This window comes from Pocillopora damicornis, chromosome 1, assembly GCF_964200805.1.
Source record: "Pocillopora damicornis chromosome 1, jaPocDami1.2, whole genome shotgun sequence".
Lineage (NCBI taxonomy): Eukaryota > Metazoa > Cnidaria > Anthozoa > Scleractinia > Pocilloporidae > Pocillopora > Pocillopora damicornis.
In genome coordinates, this window is record NC_142670.1 from 23,930,811 (window position 1) to 23,958,497 (window position 27,687).

Here is a 27,687-nt window from a genome sequence, read left to right on the forward strand (position 1 = left end):
ATTCTTGACTTTTGTACATCATAACTTCTATAATTGATTAAGAACAGAATCAATTTTGGGAGTCTTGCTTGATCTCAAGGAGTGTCGCTGAGATGTAACCTCAAATAAGATCTAACAGATGTGTCAACCGAGGAATCGAGGCAAACTTTTCGCCTCATTACTCATGCTGAAGGTCACCTTTCCAAAGTTATTACAAAACCTATTGGCAAACAATCGTCCCTAAAACTAGCGTAAAACATCGCACCCTCACAACAGATATCTCATATTTTCAATTATTTTTCAAGCTGGGAAAACTGTTGGCTCTTGGTAGGTGGATGTTGCCGAGAAATAGGTGAATTTTGTTTTCATTGTTAGAATTGAAATGATGGGGGCTTTTAGTACCACTCGCAGCTGGTCAGCAATTCCACACGTCCTGATTCGTAACCGACTGTATAAGTGCGAGTGAGGGAAATAAAGAAAAATTTTGATCAAATTATGCATGAAGGATTTAACTAGATGGTCTCTTCAATAGCCCTACACGCTTTTAGCCCTACACGCTTTTAGCCCTTTCACTTTCTGTCTGCCATACAATTCTAATGATGATAGTTCAGAGAATTCAGTACTGGATTAACTAATAATCCCTTAAGTGATATTTTTCTTTATTTTCATTCATTTCATCACTTGTCTGCTTGATATTGTGTTGATATTGTAAGAAGAAATTCTACTTGAGTCACTTATGGGAGAAAAAAGGGTTAAGTCGTTGTCATTCCACGACTAAGCGACCTTTGACCCGTTATGGAATGATTTGAATCCTTTGCCAATAAAGTTGTCACCAGTTCACAAATTCTCTGATCAGTGGCTGTTACAACGTGGAGGGATGCGTATTACATGTTCTGACTGGTAGAATCCGATTCTAAACATTTAAGATAACTCTAACCTCCGTTTTCAATTAACCGGTACAGTAAATAATTTACAATAAAATTATAGGCGATTGGAACACACAGTAGTCCTCAAAACCGTACTAAGTAAACCTAGATGTCATATATCGAAGCTTTCATTCTCTCTGGTGAAGGTGCATCAGATTTTCCTGACTCGCCATTTGATTGGTCAGCCTTCAAATCTTCCCTTGGAACTTCCTCTGACATTTCTAGCTGCTTAGGGCCTGGATCCGTAGGTGTCGGGGATCGAGACCCTTGAGGCGAGGAAAGGGCTGCTGGTGAAAGTGCTGGACTGGGAGCCAGAATAATGGGCACTGAACTGGGGCGTACGTTGTCTGCTAAGGAGCCCAAGTGTGTTGGAGAGGTGCTCCGGTTTGTTAATGAAGGTAGAGGTGGCTGTAAAACCACACAAACTTGCTGCTGTCCACCACCGGGAGGAGAAGAGATGCTGCTGTTGCTACTTTTCTGGTTGGAAGGCAAGCTTCGCTCACCGTCTGGATTGTCTTGGTTATCCATTTTATCAACTGAAAAGATAAAGAAGCACGGAATGCAAACGGAGGTTAATTCACAGTTACAAAGTAGCAAAGTTCAGTACGTTAGTTGTATACAACCCATTGGGCGGAGGACCAACCGATTGAATTGTAATCATGATTTAAGTGTATTTAGAGCAATATTCCATTGAGAGTGGAAAGTAAAACAGGTCTGCATTGGTTTTGGTTTACTCCACTCTATGATTGGTCCGGAAAACTCGTACCACTCTCTCAACCAATCAAATGCAAAACTAACACCAATCACGACTTCATCGCCCGCGTTTTCCTGCAGTTTAGGCAGGTTACTTGTTTTTACTTTCGGTTCTCATTGGCTTTTCAACTTACTTTCCCATCTTCTGATTGGCCGTTGTAATTATTTTTGTAGAACTGTTCGACTTAAGAGAAGAAAGTTTCCAATCAAACCAAATTACATTATATAATATGCTCAGTTATGCACGCATTCTGATTGGTTCCCACTTATGATATATTGAAGGACAGACGTATAGATGACGTCATCGTTAAAACTTTTTTAATTCTTAATTATATAAAACAAATAGATTCCAAGTTGCTGTGCGTCTGTTCAGTAATAGATCACAGAGGACGTCAAAACATGGTAAGAACATCAGTGACACTCAGCTGCGCCTCGTGTGCCACTTTTTTGTTCTTACAACATTTTGACGTCATCTGTGATCTATTACTGTACAGACGCAAGGCAACTTGGAATCTATTTGTTACATAGCAACATAATTTCTCACCGTTACTAGGCAACTCCATAGCGCGATTGCTTTCCTCCGAAACTGTTTTCTCCTGCTCAGGCTTCACTTTAGGGATGTTGCTAACGGGTAATTGACTGCGAGGTGTAAAAAGTTCCTGGCGGAGGTTGGGTAAGAAGCAGTCAATCCGTTCCCATGTGACCTGCCATAGTGCAGAGTACTTATGTATGTCTGATTCTGGCCTGGCAGGTGTTTTGCGGTTATCACTTTGAGAACCAGCTGTTAATGTACATTCCTCTTCATCGAATATCCCTGCTGTTGACATCACCAGTAACATATTCTTTAGAGATTCTGGAATGGCTTCAAACTACAACGCGAAATTAAAACAATGGTTATACGTGCATGTACGATGTGCCCGGCACAGCTCAAACAGTCAAATTATGATAAAAACCGGGTTACTAAATCGCGCATGGCCACCTTCGCGCAACTTTCATTTGACCCGACCCTTGTTTCTAATGGAGTGGTTAGAAAAGCATCCTTGGCATCTTTGTGAGTTAATTTAATATTATCAAGTGAGTTGATAACGTAAATTGGCCACCGTAAAGAGTTTCAGAGTTGACATTTAGTCAGAGCGATTGGAGGAATTGTGGGTTGTGTGAGTTTATACGCAGAAAATCGAGCTCTGCTATTGGTGGGAATACCAATCTCTGAATCGTTTTGAAGTAAGTTTTTAAGAATAACAGATTTAACTGCTTGGTTGTGAGGGTGAAATGTGAGAGCAAATGGAATGCGATCAGTGTTTTCCTTCTCAGCCGTTTGTGGTGCTAGAAAACCAACTAAAAGTTTACGTATGAGAGACAAAGCCTTACGCTGGAAATTGAACTTTCAACAACCAACATTCCACTGAACGACTTTCCGTCTCCCGAAGGAATTGTATTTTTTTTCCAATTCGGTTGGTCTTATGTCAGTTGCTAATTGACTCGAAGAATGGAGGAAGGGCCTAACGGATGAAGTTCCATTTAAGCAAAGCCTTAGCATGCATTTGTTCTGAAGAGCACACCAAAGGAGACGGAATCCAGGGTAATGTTTTCCTCAAAATTTATATTCCTAATGGGTTCGATAATTTTTCCTTCTTAAAGATTGCTTTTAGTAAGCGCAATTAGCACTTTAATCTAGATTTGCTTGTAACTAAAAATAATTTCTCCTGAAACAGTTTAAAGATATAGTTGAGGAAACATCACTGATAAGCTGGATTTCTCTAAGAAAGTAAGGTTGAAACAACCTCACATCTTCTATTGTACGAAAAAGTAGTCGGTGTAACCGTCTAAGTATCTAAGGGGGCGTCATGTTAGAGACAAAAATCCATTACTGGAAACTGAAGACGTTAGCGACGTTTGGGTCTCTCGTTCCGCTGGGATAACCAAGTCTTAAAAACAATCACCATGAGTGTGATTCCCATGCACTCTGCACCTCTAATACCCTTTATGCTCGAGTAGAAACAAAATATAATATTTACTCACCAGAAGATCGCTCTTATCTGCATGCATGTACTTATCCATAAATTCCAGGATTGTCAACCACAGTGCAGTAAAAGTGGATAAAGACAACAAAGGCGTCAAATGCTGTAGGAACACCTGTAACATATTAAATCAACCAAAACATGAATTCAGCTAATGCTCTGATGATTTTTGCTAGAAAATCTTCATAGCTTCGAATATTTCACGCCACAAAATTCCAGCCCATTCTCTGTTCAGTAAGCTAATAAGTTAAAAGAAGACGTATCAAAAATAAAATAAACTCATCATCGTTTTTCAAAGGATGTTGCAAAGTCTTCACAGTTCAGATTCCTCGTAGATATTCCTACCTCACTTGTTGCTAAGCGAGTTTTTATCTTATTTGTTTAGTCCCTTGCATTGGACTCAAGGAGAGGAGAACAGATCATAAATCCTATGGCGCTTTGTACTTATATTTTCGGTCAAACTTAAATCGTACAAAAGGAGTTTTCTATAAGTTAAAATCTTTCTCTTTTTCTTAGAGTGAGCGAAGAGCGACTAGTTAATGATGTCAAATACCTTGCAGAGTAGAGTAGCAGCTCTCATGCGCGTTTCTTCGACACCCATTGGATCACTATTGCTATTGACTTCTAATAGTTGAGACAGCATGGGAAACAAAACCTGAAAGCCAACAGATTGGCTGAATAAATCATTAACTTCTAGTAACAAACGACCAAAATTATCTTTCACTGTAAATATGCCTCTGTAGCCCCAACCCAAAATAGTTTTATCTGTTAGTTGTGAAAAATGGCGACTTGTTTACCGGTAACTTTCTTGATAAATGTTTCAAATCAAAGATGACAATGAAAGCTTTAAAGTTCGAAACGTGTTATATTTATGAAATAAAGGCGCCGAAATTTTCTATCTCGAATTCCACGGGCATATTAAAAGTAAAACAATTATTTCTAACCGAGAATTACAATGTGCTTCAACTTGCTTTTACAAGAAGAGCAGCGTATTGTTCCAGTTTCCCTTCAGGACAAATTTGTTGGGATATAAAAGTTAACGCCCCTGTTTGGAAGATTCGAAGAAGTGACTTTAAGTACCTTGTTAAAACATGCTTCCCATTCCATGGCAGATAGATTTTGAAGATCTTGAACGAGTAACGCCCGCTGAAGATAAGTAAGAGCAGACATTCTCACATCCCTGCGCACATCACAACAAAGGCGTGCAATTCCTTGCAGCAAGGGACACCAGCACTTAGTCCACAGAAAGTCCAAGCTCTGGTCGTGAACTGGTACATCAGGGCTACCATCAGCCATACCTGGGAATTTATCAAAAATTCCTCTTCCATGAGTGTGAAGAGTGTACATGAGCTCAAGGAGCTGGAGAGACATGGCATCATAAGTATTGTTGATAGTCTCCACGATCTCAGCTTCATCCTCACTCGTGGCTGGACTACTGGTGGCCGACTTGGTAGATTTACGTGTCTTCAAACCTGTTGGACTCACTTTCTTTGAGCGTGAAGATGACGAAGATGTCTTTTTGCTAGAGCGCCCCCAACTTCCTTTGTAATCAGCTGTGCTCTCTTTGAGTTGCCAGCCATCTTGGCGATATCCAGCTCCTCCATTTAGACTAGCCTCTGAGAATAAGCGAAGAGCGTGAACGCAATGCAGGTAATTTTCCTTTGTGACATGAGCGTTGTCGCGGATCAAAAAGGCCAAGCTCTGACACGATTTCACAAACGATTTACTATCATGCTTGTTTAATTTTGCACCCACTGTTAATTCATACTGGTTCGCAGGAGAGCTTTCTGAGTCCTGTTTTGTAATCACCAACCACGTGTCTCCTAAAACACTTCCACTCAAACCTGAATCCGCTTCAATACTTGTAAATGAGCCGCCTTCACTTTCTGAGTTTGATATTCCGTCCGCAAGTTCGTAATCTCTCGATGTCAAATCACTTCCCACATCGGATGATGCCGTGGACATGGCCACATTACTTGAAGTAACAGTTGGTAGTGAAGCAGCAGCACCTACACACTCCAGCAAAGCAAAAACTGTGACCCAGTCTCGAGAGCATGTTATACTAGAGGCGTTAGTCCGGATCAGTTCGTGAAGTCCGAAAGAAATTTGCCTCCCACAATCTTGCAGAACATCATGCTTCATTAACAATAAGATACGAAGGGTTAAAAGAACTTGACTGGATACTTCTTCTTTATGCAAGAGACGAATTGCCAGCCTTAGCAAGCCAACAACAGATCTCTCCACAATTGAACTGAAAGAAAGAAAGGTATACACTTTAAACATGTCTATAAAACTAATATCATCAATTTCCATTTAACTGCTTACCTGTGATGAGTTGCATTGACAAGAATGTTTGACAAATGATCCCTCACTGTGGCCCATAATGCTGACACACGATCCCTGTAAACCAAATTATACATATCAGAAAGTCAAGTCTTTAGATCAGATATTGTTACCCTGAAATTATACAAACTATGGAAGATTCAGACAAGCTTTTATTACAAAAGGTATGTCAGTAAACTTTAATACCTAATAATTAATTTTGCCGTAAAAATCGTCCAATTGGGTTTCAAGAAATTTAGATATGAATTATACAAAGTGTACACCAACCTTGAAATAATAAAAAAGACAAAAAAAGTTGTCATTGAAAAAAAAATTGAGAAACCCCTCCGTTTTTCTAATAGTTAACCTGGCATATGGTAGGAAAAACCAGCGAGTGAACTACTTTTGTGGAAGGAAAAAGTAATAAGAACAGTGTACTTAAAAACATTGCATGACGGTTATTAGTCTTTGCCGTAGTTGGGACTCTAGACATAGAGGTAAAGTGTCGCCAGCTTGCGAAGTAGAAGGTCAGAGAGTATTCAGGTTTCAGTGGCAGGAAGTGGCTAGGCATGTTGCATCACTCCCTGAGCACGATGCAAGTCCATCGCATGGATAACCCCTACCCTACCCCTCCCCCCGGCATTGCGTCAACTTTCCCGACGGTTTGTACCATTTTCTCTTCCTGGTGGAGAGAGGTGCAGGGGTGAAGGTTCTTGTTCGCGCACAAACATCCTTAGTTAACAGTAAATGAGGAACAAAAATGGGATTACACCACATTACCAGACTCCTCTCGAAACATGAAGGAATCATATATAGTAGGGTAAAAAGCCAGAATACAACTGCACCATTACCTGTTTTGCAAAACAACTCTTATTAGAAGTTCCAGGAAAAAAACCGCAGCCTCTTCATCGTAAGGGACAGATTCTTGGTTCTCAATACTTGAATTGTAAATCAGCACCTGACAATATAATCGATTCAAAACATTTGGCCGCGGTTGTTGAAAGGTCGGATGGCGCTGATAGCCCTCGGGCTGATACGCTTTTCTTACTGCAGAGGCTGCTGCTTGAATTTCTTCGTTAATAAGAAGATTCAACTTTCAAAACTGAATGTTGAAAATAATTCAGGGCGGGGATTTGAATAAAGTACATAACTGGTGCTGATTTTTTCTTACATCGGTGGCAATGGCACAACGACTACTAACAGTAATCTTCTTCATTTGTATCACACTCATCACAAATATCACACTCTGCCTTGTGTTCTTAGAATTATAAACCGACCAGAACGGATACATTATCCTTTTCTCAATCCGGGGGATGAGGAATCGTAATTTTCCCTGAAATTGAACCACTCAGCCTGGTAGTAACTTATGCAGGTATGGTCCTAGCAGCCTCGAAAGCACTAACAGCTTACCCAGGTGTCAATATGCAGGTAAATAAAAATTTGAAATATTGGAGTCTTTCTTGTTATTCTTTTAACAACGTGGCCTTTTGTAACATTCCTTATCCTGGTTTAATAACGCCAAACATAACCGATTAATCAATTAAGTTCACAGACGCTGAAAAATTCAACATTTCAGATTACCTTTATGAGCTCATTCAAGGAATCAGGTCTCAAAAACTTGCTCTCTGTGATGAGGAGCTCTGGTAGGCAATCCTGGGTAAAAATTCAAACGCCAGCTTAGAAGATAAGTAAAACATGCATCTCTCGCCAAATGATAAATCACTATAGCGTTATATCGCTTGAACGATATATCGCAATGACGCATCCTCTCCCGACATAAATCGCAGTAGCTATATTTCGCTGAAGCGACGATATGCCGCGCGCTCTAATATCGTTGTAGTGATATTTCATTGGAAAGACATCGCTGAAAAAAAAAAGGCGCGCTAAATCGGCGATATATAGGTGATATCTCGAAGGAGAAGCGCGATATTTGGCGATAACTGTTTTCAATACTTTTGTACAGTACGGTATTAATGAGCAACCGTTTCCTGCGGCTTGAAGATCAACGATTCATTTCTTTTAAAAGTATAAATTTTTTCATAAAATGTTCACTTGTGTACTTCGAGGGTTTGGTTCATCCGTCATTCGTACGCACACACGACTTGCACCACGCTCAGTTTCAACTTACTCTGATGCAGGTATGTGCTTGTTTTTGTGCTTCTTTGTCTTCTGTGGTCTGACCTCTATAACTTGCTGGCTCTGGGTTCACAAACCACCACGAAAATAGAGATGTTTCCGGCCTGAGAACGCAAGTTAAACAAAAGTCGAGAACCTCAGGCAGTCTAAAATGTTAAATTTTCTCCTGCACTTGGGGACAATTTTCCACTGCCTCAATCTCACGCATACACATGTGCACGCATACACATGTGCACGCTATCCAATCTCAATTCATGCGGCAACTTAATGACAACATCACAAGTAAAAACGTTTTTAATAAAGTTTGCTCTGTGCTGGTGACAGGATGGTTTATTCCAAATGTTTCCAAATTATTGCATATTGTTGAGTAGATAACTTCCATTTCGTTTGATCATCCATTCAAATAACAAACCTTATATATGGCAGTTCTTCTGGTAAAAGACTAACTCTCCCGCTGGCTTCAACAAAGTCTTCCGCCTAAAAATAACATCGGTAAAGTAAAGTGTTACAACATTCACCGCTGGAGGGTTCTGTTGCCTCACAACAACGAAATAAAAAATAACACAAAGGTGGCCGGAAAAAAAAAACACAATTTCTTCTGCTTTATTAAGGTGATATTTGTTACCTCCACCATAGATTTGGGCAACAACTTGGCTTTGAATAGCTGAAGCATACAGTCCATTATATTCTTCCAGCCTTCTCGTAAAATATCCCCATGACGATGGGCCAAAGCGAACAAGGTTCTTGCTGATTGCTGCGACTTTAGATTTCTACCAAAAGATACTGATAGACTCTCTCCAGTCTGTTAACATAACGAGCAAACAGCAAATGGATTTACTTCACTGGACATGTTAACCTATCATTGTGTGAGTAATCAACTTTAATTTAGACTTTTAATCAACCAAATAATTTTGGAAAACTGTCCTTTAAGAAAGATTATAAAACTAATCAAATCTACATCGCTGTCGTAATATAACTATATACGTTTTCCTTCGAGCACGCCTTTCAGAAATGAAGTAAAACATTGACTTCCTTCGCATCAAGTCCACCGATAATCCAGGGCTGAAAGCATCAATAGTGGATTATAATACGACATGAAAAAATAGGAACATCTCTATCACAGTATTTCTATTAAAACTCTCTGTCGCCAAAGATAAATGCACACGAGAAGATACGTTTCTTCGCACCTCTGGTGGGGTAAGTAGTGATGTAAATTTACACAATGAAATAACCAGGTTATCAAACACATCTGACAAGCTGTAATGAGCTGATATGAGGGCGCATTTTCTGAAAGAAAATAGGAGGCAATCACTGAAAATGTTTTAGAATCGTCAAGTATTTATAAGTATGGCTGTCAAGTAGTAGCACGAAGTCAGTACCGAGACTTTCGAGGAACGGACCCACGGCGTCAGTCAGATTTGTTTGGTTCCCGTACTAGCTCCAGGGGGGTTCTCAGTTTCTTCTGTCTTTCACGCTTCATAAAAACCAACAGTCAAAAACCCTCGACGGTCCAGCCAAACAGGAAGTTTAATACGAATGTGCCGGTCAATGCATGATACTAATCCTTCAGCTTGTTAGTCAGACTGACTCCTATTATACGCTGTATCAGCTTGACTGATCATCCCTTCACTCCCTATCATCACTATGCATATTCTCCATACTACTCCCTAGACATTTCCTAAGCTTCTGATATGGAGAATTTGTTCAACAATCAAGAGCCTCTTTAGTTGGTGATCATCTCCTTTATTCTCACGACCTTAATGTTTGATTCAGGGGTGATATTGTAAGGAGAAACTAGATGCTAGTCACCCTTACAGGTCAAAGGGTTATACAGCTGTTTCAAAAAAGGTTGTCGACGAAAGCGTATAAGTGCACGCGACAATCCCAAAAGGTGATGTGGGTAGTCTTCAAGTCACGGTTCCTTTTAACCAAAGATTTCAGGGAAATCTGAGAAAACATCGCTGTAAGGACAAGGCATTGCGAATGTCACGATTTCATCTATTCATTTCACTCATTAAAGTTCATTGATTAACGGAATCCAACTTTTCGAGATTGTCGCGTGCAGTTTTTTCTGACACCTTTATCTAAACAGCAGTATGTTGAAATGCGTCTAAGAGAGGCTGGAGGCAATTTTTGTAAATAGGATGATGGTTAACCAACATTTACCTAAATCCGACGATAGCTTTCTGTGCAACACTCTTTTCCAGTCCGTTATCGTAAACATATGACAAAGCAGCCACAGTGGGACCCCATATGATTAAGAACAAGTCTTTATCAAAGCTGCTTCCCAAGCCATTAATATACTTCCCTTCAGGAGTACTGCTGCGACGCAACAAAACCTGTTTGACAAAATATGCACATACAAAAAATGAGTCAGCAGATTATCTATTTCGTTTGGTACAAAACCAAATGAATTTATAGGTTCCATGGCTGAAGTAACGTAGTAACCTTTTCGCGTAATTAAAACATAAAGGGTGGAAAAGGAGAAATAACAGCTCTTCAACAAAGACCTTCCCACAAAAAAAAGGAAAGAAACGCCCACAAATAAACCTGCTTATGATAAATAATTCAAAAGTGTAGCTTTTCCTTCCATTAAATAAGCCCAGGCTTGCAGTTCAAGGTCACATGATTAACCCTTTCCTTCCTAACAACATCAGTATCCATGTTCTCTGTACTGTTCCCTATACATTTCAATTTCCTCGACTGCGTCTCGGGTTTGCATGAAACCCTCCTCGTGTTGGGGTAAAGTACACTATTCCTTAAATATGACGCACGGCTATCCAATATCCTTCTCTTGTTGGAAGAAATTTGTGATTCGGAACCAACCAGTCTTGATAAAAACGACTGTAAGCATACAACAAACATGCTAGTTTTTATTCTAACCTTCCAATCATAATTCTCTCTTATCTTTCCACTTCTCTCCGAAGGCATGACAATCTCTTCATTTCTATAGGAAGAAGAAACAATATAAGCCTCTGATCTCATAAATTCTATGGAGCTAAGGAAAGCTAATAATTCATTACCCAACACGCTAACGCAGTCATCCACAGTATTTCCTGATTTATTTTAAAAGAATCATGTAAGAAATAGACCAAATAAACCTTTCTTGGATCGTATTGTAATTGTTCAAATGGCAGAGGAGGGAAAACAAAATTAGAGTTGTCTTGTTTTGAATCAAGTATGTTCACGAGATTCTAAGATTTATTGCGCTCAAAAGTATGCATTCTCCGGACATAAGCTCACCTAACAACCCCCACCACACCATATGAGTCGAGGAGCGTCATTGAGCAACTTGGATGAATAAATTCCTTGTTACAATAAAAAATTAAATACTGGCTTTTATGATTCTTTTGATAAACTAGCACGCGTTGTTCTTTCATAAATGAACATGCGCATACAAGCATAGATGCCTTCATCTGTACATGCAGAGATGTCTACGGACCATACATGCATACACGCCAACACATAGACAAAAAGACAGACATACAACGATATATCCACAAATAACAAAATACACAAGAATAAACCCTCCTTTTTCCACATTCCAAAGTAATTAAACACATTTTCTTACAGCTCTACTGCTGAACGGCTCCAACTCAGTTGTCTCTTATTTCATTAGTGATTGACATTGACAGTAGCACATCACACTGGTGTTCCACGTGTTCATCATGAATCTATTGTATGGTGGAGTGTCTTTACCTTATTGCATGATACACTTCCTCTAGCATACTTGCTTTAAAATCCGCCGTGCCATTTGTCTTTCTCAAGTTTTTCTTAAATTCCTATGTGAAATAAATCACATATAATCTTTACTAGAACAGTCGCTACAGAAGCAGTAAATACAACGTTGTTCTGTAACAAAATATAAAACCATTCACTTTAAAGTTTGAGAACACTACACAAACGAGGGGGCTTAGAAAGTAGGCAGATTTTGAACTCGACATGATAAATGCAAAATCTGCTAGAGATATTGCATTTATCAGGAAAACTTCGTACGCTATTGTATATCGATTAAATGCTCTCGTCCAATTATATTTTACATAGGAAGTCTAAGGTATAGTAATTTTCGTTAATGTTTAGTGGTGTACCTCGCATGTCATTGGTTTCTGTTGTTTGATGTTGGAATTGTGCTGGTCCACATTCAACATAATAACAGCATAGCAGAGTGTAAATACAGCATCCTTGTTGGCATATGGCTCTGGATTACCTTCCTATAAGTTATCAAGAGGCCGCACACTCAATCAGTACACCACGACTGATATATTGATTTATTGAGAGACTTCCTTAATCAATGCAGTTTGTAAACACAGTCCACTGTCACTAGGTGGAGTAATCACACGGTCAAATATCTAACTGACTTTAGATTTATAGGAGATCGGCCGTACGAGTTAAGAGGTAAAACACCAGATTCTGGTTGCTATTAAGACAAATGCGTCTACAAAAAGTGATAAAAATAGTTTCTGAATTGCGATCAAAAAAATTCCGATTTCCTTTACGTGTCTGGCTAACACTACAGTATATGGAAACTAATTCATTGTTGAATGCCTTTATCCTTTCAGGTTCACGTGTCCAGTGAAGCACACCACCATAAAACGTCAATGTGAACGGAGAAAAAAGGGCCCAGCCAATTCTAAGGAGAGCGTTTGCAAGTTAATACTTTGAAATAAAGTAGGAGTTTCGAACTAGACACTTTCAGGGGGGTTCAGTACGTTATTTGTAGTTGGCCATGTAATATATATAACAAAACCTTCAACTTACATAGAACAATTCAGAAAAGAACTCTATAATGTGTTCAATGACAGGACTTTCACCCGGAAGACGAAAACTTTCTAAGAAAGAACGAAGAGCTTCATCCACTCTTGAATCATGGAAATGGAAAGACCTGACGAGAGATTAGACAAGGAATGTTACGTCAATGCAAAGAGTATATGGAAATAGCAAACCATTTGAAATTGTTGTCTTTTTTATTATGCATCGATATCCCGTTTCTGTGGAAGAAAGGTCAGTACGGCAAACTACGGACCATGTAAGAGCTAATCAGAATGTTTGGATTTACCTTAGGACTACGTTGCCATACAATAATACTATCTGAAAATGGAAGTTCTTCCTTCTGTCACCAATAATTGTCAAGTCGTTTGCAAGTTAGTATACTTACCGCACGAATGCTTCTAAAACTCGCGTGTTCTTTTTGTCACCGAGGTAATCGCCGATCGTTTTCTTGTCAAGACGTGGATTTTCACGCAAAAATTTGGCCATTTCCTCATGATTAAGAGGAGATGAAAGCAGCCCTTGCTCTTGCAAAAATTCAATTCCTTTCTTAGGCTTGTTGTTGAACTGCTCAGTACCAGCTTGAAGAATCTAAGAAAAAACACATCAATTAGTTTGAAGCAGAGTATGTTGCATGATGTAAAAAAAAAAAAAAAACTCAGTTATCTCTCTGAAAGTGATTCAACAATAACTCTCCGGACAAACACTATCCAAGACTGAGCGCAGACTTTTTCAAACAAAACGGGTGACGAGAATTTCTAAATTATATGAAGGGGAGTGCTTCTTCACTTGTTGTCTGGCGACCTAATTCTACCTTCTTTCTCTGTCTCAGCTTGGCCAGAGTCTCGACTGCTGGAAGGTGGGAAGAGAGTAGAAGACCGAGAGATGAGTTGAAAGACTTGTCATCACCAGACTGATCACAGCTCTTTGCAGCACTGTCTTGTGTGCTCAGCTCTTGTGATGCCACACCCACGGTCATTTTTTTGGCCATAGCAAAGCCAGAAGTTGGTGGCGACGGTGGAGACATAAGTGAGGAGGAATCACATTTGTCATCTATGCCTGAATCGTCATCTCCTAGCAAAGCAAGAGGGTAAAATTCCATGTAAAGTAGATTTGTCAAGGTTATCTTTCACCTAACAAACTGAAAAGGAACTGTGTAGACGTGACTACCAATTTTGTCTTCTTCGGAATACGGGTGAAGTTCACACGCTAATACTAGGCACTAAACAGCTAACAATAGCCACTCTACAAACCACTGGTCATAAACGCTCATCCAATCAATGATCAGTTAAAAGTATTGTAAATAGATTCCTTGGAAAAAGATAATTCCCGGTTGTATTATCTTTAGCTGAAATCTTTTCAGAATAATCCGTGTGTTCTTTTCAAATAGCAGATATACAAGACTCTGAAGTGAATATGGCTCCTTTTATTTGTAATATTGTGAGAGGCTCAAGTCTAGTTTTTGAACGACACCTAAAATATAACACAACACAGATAAGTTACAACATCCTGTTACCTGTCGTCTTGCTTGGACATTTATCAGCGTTATTTTCATCTGTGGAATTTTCTACTGTGTTTAAAAGCTCAGAGTGACAGTGTTCCTCAATGTTCTGGACCACAGCAAGGAGAGCATCAAGAGAAAGTAAATGTACACTATAAAGGCTTCCAGCTGAGGGAAAGGCGTTCTGCAGAAAGAATGACGAAAAGAACTAAGTTGCATAGATACCAAAGTCAATGAGGAAACGAACGCACAATCTTTCTTTTCCTTTAGACTAACAGTGTATTTGCATAAAACACATTTTGGAAAGAAAAAGAAAAAGAGAAAAAGGAGAGCAAAAGTACTTACATACTTTGTTTTTCCTTTTTTAAAAAAGAATAAAAGAGCATTTGAATGAAACACGTTTTGGAAAGAACATCCTACTTAAAATATTCAGAGAAAAGAGACTCTCCCCATGCCTTTTCCTTTTCTTACGGCCACTTCTTACGTTGACGAGTCGACTAACATACCTGTACACTGTAACAATTAATAATTGAAAAGAATTGCTTACACAATCAACAAAACTACAGAACAATCAGTAGATTGCATTTCTTTCGCTTCCACCTTTGATAACTATGGTGGAAAATCAAAATGTTGAATTTTCTTTGTTGGTGTTTCTTGCAGTAGTCATCACTTCAAACCTGTGACAAACTAAAATTGCAAAGTATACCTTGGAGAGAAGCTTGCAGAGTTCCTCAAATACGTTAGTGCTGTACACATCACAGTCGTAGTTCAAATAAAGTTCCATGACTAAATTTGGAACCCTGAAAAGCTAGAGACAGAAAATACGTGATTGTAATGAAATATTTAATTTCAATTTATTATTTATTTACACGTAAGTCTCACCAAAACATTTATCCAGACAGTGAAGGGACAGCAAAACCCACTGTCCTCCATACTGGAAAAAGGAAAACAATTCAATGTACACGTAGTTAAAGAAGATTTCAAGCTTGTCTTCTGAAAAAAAGTTCATTGGCCTTTTTAAAATCATCAGAGTAATTTGTATCAAACTAGGGTGACTATTTCATCAAATTATAGGTACTATCTTAATCGAGGGTATTTCCCTGCAATGGGTAAACTCTTTTTATGTTACAAGGAAGACTTACTACCAGGTTGAAACTTCTGTATAAAATTTAAAATATTATTAATTTGTACAGTTCACTGCTTTAACACCTTGGATTCTTGGTAGCTGATGGCACTATGTCCACCTGACTATGCCTAAAGAATGCATATGCTTCTAACAAAACTGCATCAAAACATATTTTTAGTAAAAGAACTAACTCAGTGTTACCTGATTGACTGCATCAAGGGTAAGTTCTCTTTTCTCATAGGGTACACTTTGGGGATCTAGTGACAAGATATCCATGAGCTTCTTGAAAAACATCTGAATATGTTGATAAATAAACATCAATGTTAGATCCTCTAGCTTTAGTCACAAATCAGACTTATGGTGTTGATTTCTTTGTATATGGGAACTCTACTGAGGTTTGGATGTGGCTTATGAAATGGATTTATTTATATGAATAGGTGTTGCAATGGTATTGCATTTGGTATTGCCCTCCAGGCAAACCATGTGCATTGACTGTTGTCTGTACCCAGGGGGTGGGGAGTTTGAACCTTACCTATCTTTCGAGCAGAATACAAGACAGTGTTATATCTATCAATGTCTCGGTGTTTAAAGGTATCAAGTTCACTTTTGTCAGCAAAAGGCTTAGAAGAAAAATTCTACAAGGTCTAGCATTTAAAGCTTGGTCAATGAGTAAAAAGTCACAGTCACTGATGTTGCCTATTAAAAAAATTGGCCATCAAATCCAGCACATAAGTAGGGAATTTGAACACAATTCTGGCCTCAGGAGGTGGGAATTTGAATAGAAGGAGGATGCTGAAGCTTCAAATTGATTGACACATTAATTACCTAAGATTCTCTTGTTTCACTGCACATGGATCAGGTTAGGAAGTATTATTCATGGGCACATAAAGGCTAACAATTAGACCCACATTCGATACATGATTGGAAAATAAATATCAAGCAAGACATTTGCTGTTTCTTTCCTAATTGCTTAGCTGAAAATTCCTAATCACATTACAAACCTCCATTTGGAATTTCAATTCAGTGCGAAGCCCTTCAAACAACAGGAAACACACTCTCATTGCCATGGTAAAGAGTCCAAGAACATCACACTGGATAAGCTGAAGAAATACCATGCAACAGGGAAATAATCAATGTTAGAAACTACAACACAAGTGGAAAGTGCTTTGTGTGCACTTTTCCTGGTTAGCTTAGAGGCATTTTTTCATCTTTAAGCAGCAGAAGGGAAATAGCACTGTTAAGCTTGTGGAGATCTCAGGGAAATTCCCCGCTTGTCCTTTGAATTATGTTGGCAAGCAAACAGGACAAAATTTGAGAGAAAGAGTTCTTTAGAGTAGTCACATGACCTATATTGCAATCAAAGTGCTCTGTGAGCAAACTCGTGAATTGACACATGATTTTTTAGATTATGTTTAATGTTATCTGGTTTAGAGAATTTTGTGGTTGATTGTCATATCTAGAGTACTAGCAGTAGTTCAGTGTTCGCTAATGTAGCAAAGAAACAAAGTAACGTTGGGATAAGAAGGCATTACAATTGAAATGATCATGCTATTACATTTGACAAGGTGGATGATGTCATGTGTTTTAAACGTCTATCATTTTTGTTTCTGGTTCAAAAGAAAAGGTTGGAAGTAAATGTGGGTGAAAAGTGAAATTTACTGTCTTTCGTTGTAAATATTAGAAAATCAAGGCAATACTGTCTTAATGAAAACATTAACGATTCCCTCTTTATCAAATGAGACAAACGGGAACGAGTTTTGAGTGATATAACTAAGCCAAGCCTGCCACCGTCATTTTGGATCTCCGCCTGGGTAGATTTAGGTCACGTGCTAGGCAACGTATGATCAATAACAAGATAGAATTTCATTTCAGGCCTATTTATCAATTTTGTGGTGTGTAACTTTCGCATTTTAGTACGTTGTTTGTATGTTGAATCTTCAAATTGTCTTGAAACTTAGAAGAAAATTGTTCTTTAAAAATTCACTGAAAATCGGTAGCTAAAATTGTTTGTTCAGGTGTTATCTGATTTTCGTGTTAACTTGTTATTTCGTCAGTCGCCGGCATCTTTTGTTGCTTCTCACAGGAGAAACACACGCGACGAAACGTAATGATCAATTTTGTCCTCAATCTCACGCTATAACAGAAAAAGCTTTTGAACATCTGTAAACTCCGAGCGCTTCACAGTAAGTGATATTTTCAATGAATCTTCGGATTGTTTTCAAGTTCAAGGACTGTAAATTACAATTTTATGAAAAACGAAGGTTGTTCTGTTATTTCAGTGTGAATCCTTGCATGCCTGCCAGTCGCTGGCGCCGCTTGTTGAAACTAAAACGAAAAAAAAAACTCTTTTAAGATTATCTTTGGTTTTTTTTTCACCCCACCACTATTCTTAGCAACAAAGGTCGCCATTTCGTCTGTTTATTGCTCGCCAAAAACTATAAAATGCACTCAAAAGCCTAAAATCTAAAAAAAGTTTACAGGAATCGACCAATCGAGCGAGCGAATGGCATTCCCCACATCGTATCTATAACTCGCTCTTGCGCATGCGCGCAATTCACGAGTTAAAAACAAAAGATATAAGCTAAAGAGGTTTATCAAATGACTCCCCATTTTTCTTTGGTTGGCTAAAAGCAAATTATTATCTATAAAACAGGTAGCTGTTACAAAACTGATAGTAATTTAACCTTTCCAGCCAAAAATCAAAGTTTCCGTCAATTGTCAAACACATTAACAATTAAAAAATACCAAATGAATTGCTGGATTTTTCAAGATCCACAAAATATTGAACAAAGAAATAATACTTATTAAGTATTATAGTAGTTAAACAAGAGTAATCAGCAGTTCTCTTTATCTCCAGAAAAGTGACAAACAATTTTTTTTTCCAAAAAAGTTTTTCAGTTGGCAGTTATCAATATAAAATTTTGAGCCATTTGTCCCAATAACAAAATAGGAAAACCATCATTTACATAAAATCATAAATTCTGAATGACTGGTTCATAAAATATGTATTCCTTGAACATAAAAAACAGGTGAAACATTGAAAGAAAATGAAAAACAAAAAGAGATGTATAGACAAAAAAATGGATTAAGTTGAGAAATTCCTTTTGAATCAAGTAAATCAGTTTTTCTAATTTAATAAATGTAGCACTAAGTTGTGCTTATTAGAATTATGCCCATTACTTCCTTCTTTAATAACAGTTCCCATCTGCTCCTAAGTAACCATTATAAAGACACTTTAAACCCTACATACCCAGAAGAGATTCTTGCACATGTCATCCTTTACAAAATTCATCAGTGATGGAAAAGTTCCAATGTGATGGGAACCAGATTCAAGAGCAACAGTTAAGAGAGATAGTCCCATGTGAATCATGGCTTCAGAATTATGCCTGATAATGAGGAAATAATTCAAGTTCACTTAATAATTTGAGACAATAAGACAAAAAAAGGCAAAGAAGAATAAAAATTGTCATATGATTATAATCATAATCACATTTAACATGTATCATTTGACCTCTTTTCCTCAGGTATCTAATGAAAAATTTCAGCTGGGTTTTACAATACATGAAAAAGAAAGACACAATTTTTCTAATATTCTAAAATCCTAGTCACCTATACCCTTGAAAACGGCATTAATAATTATAGAAAATAAAGACATTACAACATCACATCAGTGTGTAATGTTCCACTGAGTAATATATATTGACTGGATTTTCATGACATTCCATCCTGTTAATCACAGCTTATTTTTTCACATTTCAAACCTACCTGTCATGGGGATTAATGAGAGAAATAAGAAATCTGAATAGTTCTCGAATGCAAGGCAAACCATAGGGAACCAAAGGACCGGCACCTGCCATGAAATACTGAAGTCAGTAAATGACAGGTAATGAGACTGCCAAAAATATATATGTACAACAGATTAATATAACAGAATTCTCTCACAGCACAAAAAAAAATCAGTCTGTAATGTTCAAATGAGGCTTAAAAAAATAAATATTACTCCAAAACTATGCCACCTTTGTTTTACAAGTAGTTTTCTCTTGGTTGTCCTCACCAATACCTTGCCATTCAAGATGTCCACCTCATTGTTGAAGTCACCCATTGTTGAGTTTCATGAAAACAAACCCCAAATCAGAATACATTTTTAACCATGGTCTGTCACTACATACCCTCTTTAACAGGTTCTTGTGGGGTAAAACGCACTCCACGAGGGTTAACATAGTCATCTTGTTGCAGCGTTGCTTCTGTTTGGCTTCCCTCTGCTACTTCTGACAAGTCCTCTGACTCAACTGTTTCTAATGATGCAGTACTTCCCATTATTTCTTTCACTTGATCATCATCCTCTGTTATGAGGGAGCTAGCAACAATGTCCGCTCCAACCTAGTTTACACATTAATATGAACATAATTATATTATCATCATAACTGTAAAATGTTGCCAGAAGAATGACTACTCATTAATTTTTAAAATAACTCCCAAGGTGTCAAAGACATTAAACTTGAGACATGTAATAACTGTCTTTCTAATTCATGATGGCACCAGTAAAGCAAGGTTTGTGTAAATTTTGGCATTGGATTCCTGTTAACTTTGATTAATTTCAACTAACATTTCAATTTGATCTTGCAACAGTAGAATTATATTTGCACTCATGTAGTTTTTATTTCTGAATCATATTAGCCTTTTCATAAACAATGGCAATCTTGTTTCTCCAGTAGTTCTGGACAGTCTAGTTTGATTCCCTCATAATTAGCATTCAGATCAATTGAAATATTTATTTATAGTGTTCTTAAATGGTCTTCATTGTGCATCACCATTGTGATAAGCCAAGTTGAATTTTACATGATAACAGTATTACACATTGAGTGACTGGATGCTTTTTAAATACTAGACCAAATAATCGTTGTTAATCATATTGATCCTTTCTTCTTAAAAGAAGTTTGTGATTTGTAATTGTACATGTATTTCTGCAATCAGTTTATCTCTTGAATATAGATGGCCCTGTGCCTATCGCTACAGTTTGTATGTAAAAAGGGCCACCACATTTACCTCTTCTGCTGACTTTTCACATACAACCTCTCGCTCATCTTCAGACATAACAATTCCTTCCATGCTCAGACCATCCCCTTCTACTTCACTGCTCATTAGCTGTGATGCTATAGATGGCCCTTCTTCATTGAGAGGTTCAGTGAGGTTGGTGCAATCTCCAGCAGGCTTGCCTGTGTCTCCATCAGACACAGGTTGTCCTGGTACACAATCTGATATTTCAGAAGATTCTTGCAAGAAATTTTCTTGTAGAGTTGGATCGGTCTCAGAGACATTTTCAGGTTTGATATCCTCTTTCAGTGGATCAGAGGGGGTTGTGATTGTTGTTGTAGCTACTGTTGTTATTGTTGTTGCAAGGGGCATCTCTTCAAAGTGACCTCGTCTTGGTTTAGGAGACATATGCTTCTTCCTTTTTCCAGTTGCGATGGCTCCAGCTCTTTTGAACACCTATTAAAACAATAGCGATAAATTAAAATAGATAGATAGATAGATAGATAGATAGATAGATAGATAGATAGATAGATAGATAGATAGATAGATAGATAGATAGATAGATAGATAGATAGATAGATATAGATAGAAATAGATGGGAGACTAATTCAAAATTCATTTATAGTTCAGAAATTTATTTACATCATGTCAAAAAACTTACTTTTCTCAACCAGTAAAAGATGAGTCAAATGCCCTCTCTCACTATGCTATTAAAACTGTAAGCTTTGTGAATAGTATAAGACAAAAGAGTTGCTATGGTCAAGCATCAGTTTGATTAAGCAGGCCTGCTGCTTTTATTTAGTAACAGTTATTCATCTCATTGTTAGTGCAAAGGTGAATATTTATATCACCTAGAAATATCCACCACAATTCTTTTTTTCTTTGGCGAAAAATTTTAAACTTTACCTAAACAACTAATTTAAAATCAATGTGTCAAATTGACTTGAGCTCACCTTTCTTATATTAGGGATCATCCCTGACTTTAGCTCTTCTTTAAATTGAGGGAGTCTAAGGAATTCAAAATCAAAGAAATGTGAGCGAAATCATATGTGTGCTGATGTTAGTTTCAATGGTTTACATTTCTCCTTTGTAGTAAGTAACAATTTTAAAATTTTCCTGCCTTGAGAATGTAACCCCTAAAAGAGACATGTAGCATCTAATTTCTCCTTACAATATCACTGAAATCATGGATATCAATATAATGCTTATGATGCCCCACAACTTCTAGCATGCTTAAACCTATCATATCTGTTTGAGATCATAATCAAGGAGGTGAAAATGACACTTTCTGCTGTCCCCATGAATACCTATGAGTGTATTTAATTAAACTTCAACAGGGTCAAACATTTTGACTTCCTTTGTAAATTGGATCTTGAGAGTATATTGGCACAGTAACAAGGAAAAATAAAGGCACAATTTAGGATACAAACTTGCCTTGAAAATAGAAGCTGCACCATGTCCATCAAGGTCTGTTCAGCAGAACGTCGAAGCAGTTCTTAATAATGTAAAACAAATACACCTGTATTAATTTTGGTTAAAATTGAGTGTATAAACTTGATTTTAGATGTTTTGTTTACATTCAAGTTATTAATATTCAACTATCAATTTTCATCATAACCTTTTCTATACTGTTTTTTTAAAGCAAATTCATCATTTATAATACCTGAAAACCAGCTTTTGAGTGTTTCTCACTGGAAGCTAAGTATATTTAGATAGTTGACCAGTATGTACCATGTATGTATGTATGTATGTTTGCTATTCTATAGAGAGCGGGGCGTATTTAAAAAATGAGTTTGAATACTGTACCCAAGCAAGCAAAAAAATTTTCCAATCCTTACCTCAGATTTAAAGCATATGTGGTAAAGATCATAAGTTCACAATCTTCATGGGTGGAACAAGCATATTTCTTTATAAGCATACTTATTGTCAAGTACTTACCAATAACTAAAGGGGGTATGTTTGCAAAGATACTGTAGTACTGCTTCAGTAGGGGGTGTAACAAGATGTTATTTGGTTTCATCAACTGGGTTGATAATAAATTATAAATCAGCCACCCTTAGAGTTTCTAAGCTAGAGTTTCAAACTCTAGCCCTTCATCAGAAATGTTAGCCTAGAAACTCTTTGCAGTGGCCAATTGACATTATCAACTCAGTCGATTAAACCAAATTTTCTTACTTACCACTGAGTCTTGTTTCAAAACAAATCCTGAAGCAGGACTGCATGATCTCACAGACTGACTCATTTGTCATGTGTGCACCAACAGGTGTTAGCAGCAGTGTCCTGAGCACCTAACAAACATAATTTATAATACTTTTGTAACAGAATATTGATTGATTTTTAAAATACACTGTGAGGGTTTTTTCTATATGTTTGAGTAAACTTAAATTTATCATGAAAAATATATCATGAAAATAACAGGCTCCCTGACTTTCTGTCTTGGATTTCAATTCAGGCACATTTTGCCTTCTGTTTAAGAGGTATATTCAGTTCATATCCAGAGACTCTACAATAACTAAGGCCACAGGGAAGTAGATGTTCAGTTTTTCCTAAAGGTTTTGGGCCTCAACCTGTTAAAATAGCTAATTAAACCATTTTTGATAAATGGTAAGAGAAAACCTGGAAAAGGAATTAGACCCTGAAGGTGCACTGTATCACCCAGACCACCAGTCACATCATAATCACTGTAGCTCAAAAGTCATCACAAAAGGACAATACTAGAATCTGAATTTCAAATAGATTCTTCATCAAAGCAAAATTATCTTACCTGAAGAATCTTCATGAGTACTACTTCATCACTGCTAGGGTCTGTGCCTACAAATCTAGCATGAGTAACAGCATCAGCCAGATTCTCAATACCAGATGCTGCACTTTCACTGGCTGGATCTGCAATACAATACTCTCATAAAATAAACCTGGTTGAATGAGTTTCTCCTTAGGCTCATCTTGTCCATTTTTAATTAGACCTGTAAAAAGTGTTTCTACAGAGGTTTATTACTATACCCATTGTACAAGGTTATTACTACAACCGTTGTTAGGATTGAAGGCCACAGTTAAGGGATACTCTCATTAAATAAGGCTTTACAGTGTCTTTATTTATGAGCAAATCTCTTTCCATCCAATCACCTTAAAAGAAAAGCTTTTGGCTCTTGCGAATTTTCCTACTATCACTTTAATTTCCAGAAAACTTTTAGGTCAGTATACACTGTAAGTTAAAATCCACTTGCCCAGGGTTAATAGAGAGTATCTTCTTTGCAGGCTATCTATCCCAAGTCTGAAATCTGCAAATCTTTTAGTCCCAGCCAAAACACAATGCTTGAGGCTGAGTAATAAAAGGCAGTAAACATACCAACGAGTCCATAAGACAGAAATTTGTTCACAGACGATAACGCAACACCAGTAACAGGTCCTGTTGTGTCTTCAGACCTAATGACTTCAAGAAATGGGCCCAAGAAAGTGTTTACATCTACTTCACTCAAATCTGCAACAAGATAAGCACACAAAAGTAAAAATCAAATGACATTTAAGAAATACCACACATAATTATAATTGCACATGGCACAATACATGTACTTAAATAACTAAAAAATAAACATAAATAGTAGTTACATTTAAATTCACTTGTAAAGGCATAACCTAATCCATACATACCAAATACGGCTGAAACAGTTTAAAATTTTACTATTTTAACATGCATACAAATGATGAAATGAATGAAAACAAATTGTGCAGGAAGATACCATTACAACCTTGAAACATTCCCATCTTATGGTAATCAATAGCTTTATGTTATAGGTACACAAGGTTCCCTTGACAAAGTTTCCATGCTCTTAAACATGTAGATCCCCTTCTTCCAAAGAGAATCCAGCCCCCTTCACCACTATAGTAAACAAGCACCCCTTCTTATTAAAAATAACTTCTTTCACCCCATTCACCTTACTTTCTGAATGGGATAAAAGAATGACCTCTTTTCTTTGTCCCTTCAATTGAAAGGTTGCATGGGAGAAAGCCCTTAATGACCTCAAATTCACTGTTAAATTCTCCTTTCAGATCTTGCCAGCAGACTGTCGTCTTTTTTTCTGCATTTACATCTATCTGTTCCTTACAAATTTTTCCTAAACCTTTGCTTAATTTACACATTTTTACACAGGAAGATTAATATGTGTTTCTTGAACTAAATCAGTGAACTAAAGTTTTTCAACTGAAAGGCAATTTAGCTGGCTGGTTTACACACACTGGAAACACATCAATTTGAAACTCTTTTAAAACTTGTTTGATACTGGAACAGGCTTTGCCCATGTGTCTATAGTCTACAAATCCTTACCAGAAATAGCCGCAAGCTGGTCTTTAAGTTGAGAAAATCCATGAAGTAATGGATCTTGTTCTTCATCCTGTATTTGAACCAAAAAGATTAACATCAGATCTAGTGAACACAAAGCAACCTTTCAATGAGTCTATTATGATCTTTAACTACAGTAACATGTAATTATATGTGGGAAGAGAATGAAAAAAAAAATATAGCATCTAAAGCAAAAATTTATAACACAGTAAGCTAAGTACATTATACAAAAAAAGATTTTCCTAATAAATACATGTACACATCAGTTTCTTTAACCATCGAACTCCCAGAAGTGATCAAAATGAAACTTCTCCCTATTATATCCTTACATTATCCAGCAAATAGGCAATGAGAATATTCAAACTTATTAGGTAGAAGTTATTATCCTGATCTAACACCAAATTCTCATTTCTACTTTACAAGGAAATGTGTAGCAGCTGGAGGGGAGAATTAATAATTTGATCTTGGGAGTTAAAGGGTTAACTATGTATATAAGAAAAAGAAGCCTCCACAGCACACTTGGAGCTGCCAAGTTATGAAAAAAGTGTACAGAGAAATACATGTAAGAGACTCTTTTGATACTCTGTAAACGTTTTCCTTAAAGCTCCTTCCTCCACTGTAGTTAGAGGGAAGAATGAGTAGAGCAGGCTTAAATTGATCCCTCACTAGGTGACTATTTTTCATGTCAAGGCACCCTTCGATGACGAGACTAAATTTATAACAACTACAATGATTAAAAGCACAATACATTAAAAAAGCGAAAATTTTATCTAAAAAGGATTTAAACCAACCCAATGTAGAACCTCAACAAAATAAAATTTTAGATTTGTAAAAAGTGTAACGTAACGGGGGTTCATCGAGTTAAGTAACAAATCGCCGTCTACATTCAGGGCGATTTGGTTGTAAATAGTAAATTTCGTCTCAAGGAAATTACGATAAATCATACCTGGTGACTGTGGGAGCCGCCACGAACATTTCTTCGTAAAGCCGCCACCACAAGAGACATTTCACCCTGAACAATGTAGACGCCATTTCGGGTAGACATCTGCCTTTGATCTTCAACTTTTGACATGAAAAAGCAGAAGCCGATTGCAAAACTATTAAAGATGATTTTTCATAACTAAACTTTCAGCCAGTTATCTTCTGACCACTCATTTTAAAAGATAGAGGAAGAATTGTTAACAGTCCAGTACTATCTGAGGATACATCTTGGATGGAAGATCCGCTGACGTCACTAGATTACACGCAGGCGCCAGACGAGAGCAATCTGGGTAAGACTTGAGATCAATTTTTATGTATGACACATATAGTGTACACCTTACTTTCTACACCAAGGTTCCCTAGTTTGTCTAGTTTCAGGCCCATAAGAAAGTCGAACACTGACCAAAGTGTAATCCAACCATTTTAAAACTGTTTGGAATGTGCTGAAATACAGATGCCTGCAAATCCAATTTGAATTTGTTTAGTTATTTAGCAGTTTATCTCTGGCAAAACAGTTTTGTAGTCCTCTTGTTTCCACCTCTTAACAACTTCTTTGAGCAGTTCAGAGCTATACTAAAAGTTATTGCAGCTTATCCCTATTTGTGTGGTGTGAAGTGACTGGAACTACAGTTGCTCCCTTGAATGACATGCTAGTTCATCACTGGGTTAACCACCAGCATTTTATCAGGCTCCCCTAACCATTTGTTCCATATAGCTCAAATGAAAGTTTAATGACACTTAAATAAAGTTTATTGTTATCATTATAATTATAATTATTATTATTACAATTATTATCATCATCATTTATGTTCCTTGGTGGGGTAGTCACCCAGAGATTGACCTGGCCAGGTCTCAAACCCAGACCTTCTCTACCCAGAGGCTAGCGCATGAACTATTGGAACATTTTGTCTCCCTTAAACATTTCTTCTTCAAAGATCATTTTCTATCTCAACTTTTCTTGGGTGATTCTTTCAGAATTAATTCTCCTAAAGCCAGGGAAGCACTCACCTCCAAAACTTGGGAAATCATCAAGTATCAAAAGGGACAGACAGCCGCAAGCCCTGCAGAAGCACAAAATGTCACAAAACGCAAACAGCACGCAAAAAGCAAAGCTTGTTGGCAAATAAGTTTATTGGGGGATGGCCTGCAAGAACCAACCCAAAAAATTATACAACAAACAAAATTTGCAAGAGCTCATCTGGACAACATGACATAAATTGATTAGAGTGTAACAAGATAATTTGGTTTTATCACCCAAGTTGATAATGTAAATTGGCCAGCATAAAGCATTTCAAAGCTGAAGTTTCACACATTAGGCTCCATCATTTGCTCTGACAAAGAGCTAATGCTTGAAACCTCAGCCTTGAAATGCTTCATAGTGGCTAATTTACAATATCAACTCAGTTGATAAAACCAAATTATCTTGTTATACACCCCCAAAGAATCCATCCCTTTAATTGGTACTGTAAATCAGTGAAAGTGGTGGATACCTATCACTAGTCACCTCCACTTTGGTGAATGATTAATAATTATTATTAATGTTGATGTAATGTTATGACATATTTAGTTAGTGGTTATTTAGCATTTAGTTTCAACTGAATGCTAATTAAAATTAGGATTTGAATTCAAAGTCCAAAGTTATTTGTCTTCAAGCTATTATGTTGAGTTTCCATGTCTAACTTCCAGAAGTGGAAGTGTTTAGTTGTCTACTGAACTCGCCTTAGATCCACACGAAAGTTCTTGTTTTGGCTGATGCAGTCAAAGGTTCATTTGGTTAACTGGAAGCATCAGAAGTGTTAAAGCTG

General features: G+C 37.3%; 1 protein-coding gene across 1 annotated transcript; it reads right to left on the reverse strand.

Moving 5' to 3' along the window:
• Window positions 1-610: 610 nt before the first annotated feature.
• LOC113678675 (Golgi-specific brefeldin A-resistance guanine nucleotide exchange factor 1) lies at window positions 611-26,142 on the reverse strand. The gene is made up of 34 exons (XM_027195573.2): window positions 25,848-26,142; window positions 24,887-24,953; window positions 23,912-24,043; window positions 23,330-23,448; window positions 22,745-22,853; window positions 22,000-22,060; window positions 21,519-21,573; window positions 20,578-21,021; window positions 19,701-19,911; window positions 19,297-19,381; window positions 18,782-18,917; window positions 16,533-16,631; window positions 15,733-15,825; window positions 15,112-15,213; window positions 14,421-14,589; window positions 13,719-13,978; window positions 13,293-13,495; window positions 12,896-13,019; window positions 12,226-12,348; window positions 11,837-11,919; window positions 11,021-11,084; window positions 10,304-10,476; window positions 9,325-9,424; window positions 8,763-8,939; window positions 8,550-8,614; window positions 8,130-8,241; window positions 7,583-7,654; window positions 6,853-6,959; window positions 6,005-6,079; window positions 4,760-5,930; window positions 4,233-4,334; window positions 3,681-3,794; window positions 2,203-2,527; window positions 611-1,441 (listed from the first exon to the last, which is right to left on the reverse strand). Exons 1-34 carry the CDS (start codon window positions 25,971-25,973, stop codon window positions 1,011-1,013), a joined length of 5,889 nt encoding a protein of 1,962 aa, XP_027051374.2. The 5' UTR covers window positions 25,974-26,142; the 3' UTR covers window positions 611-1,010.
• Window positions 26,143-27,687: the final 1,545 nt, after the last annotated feature.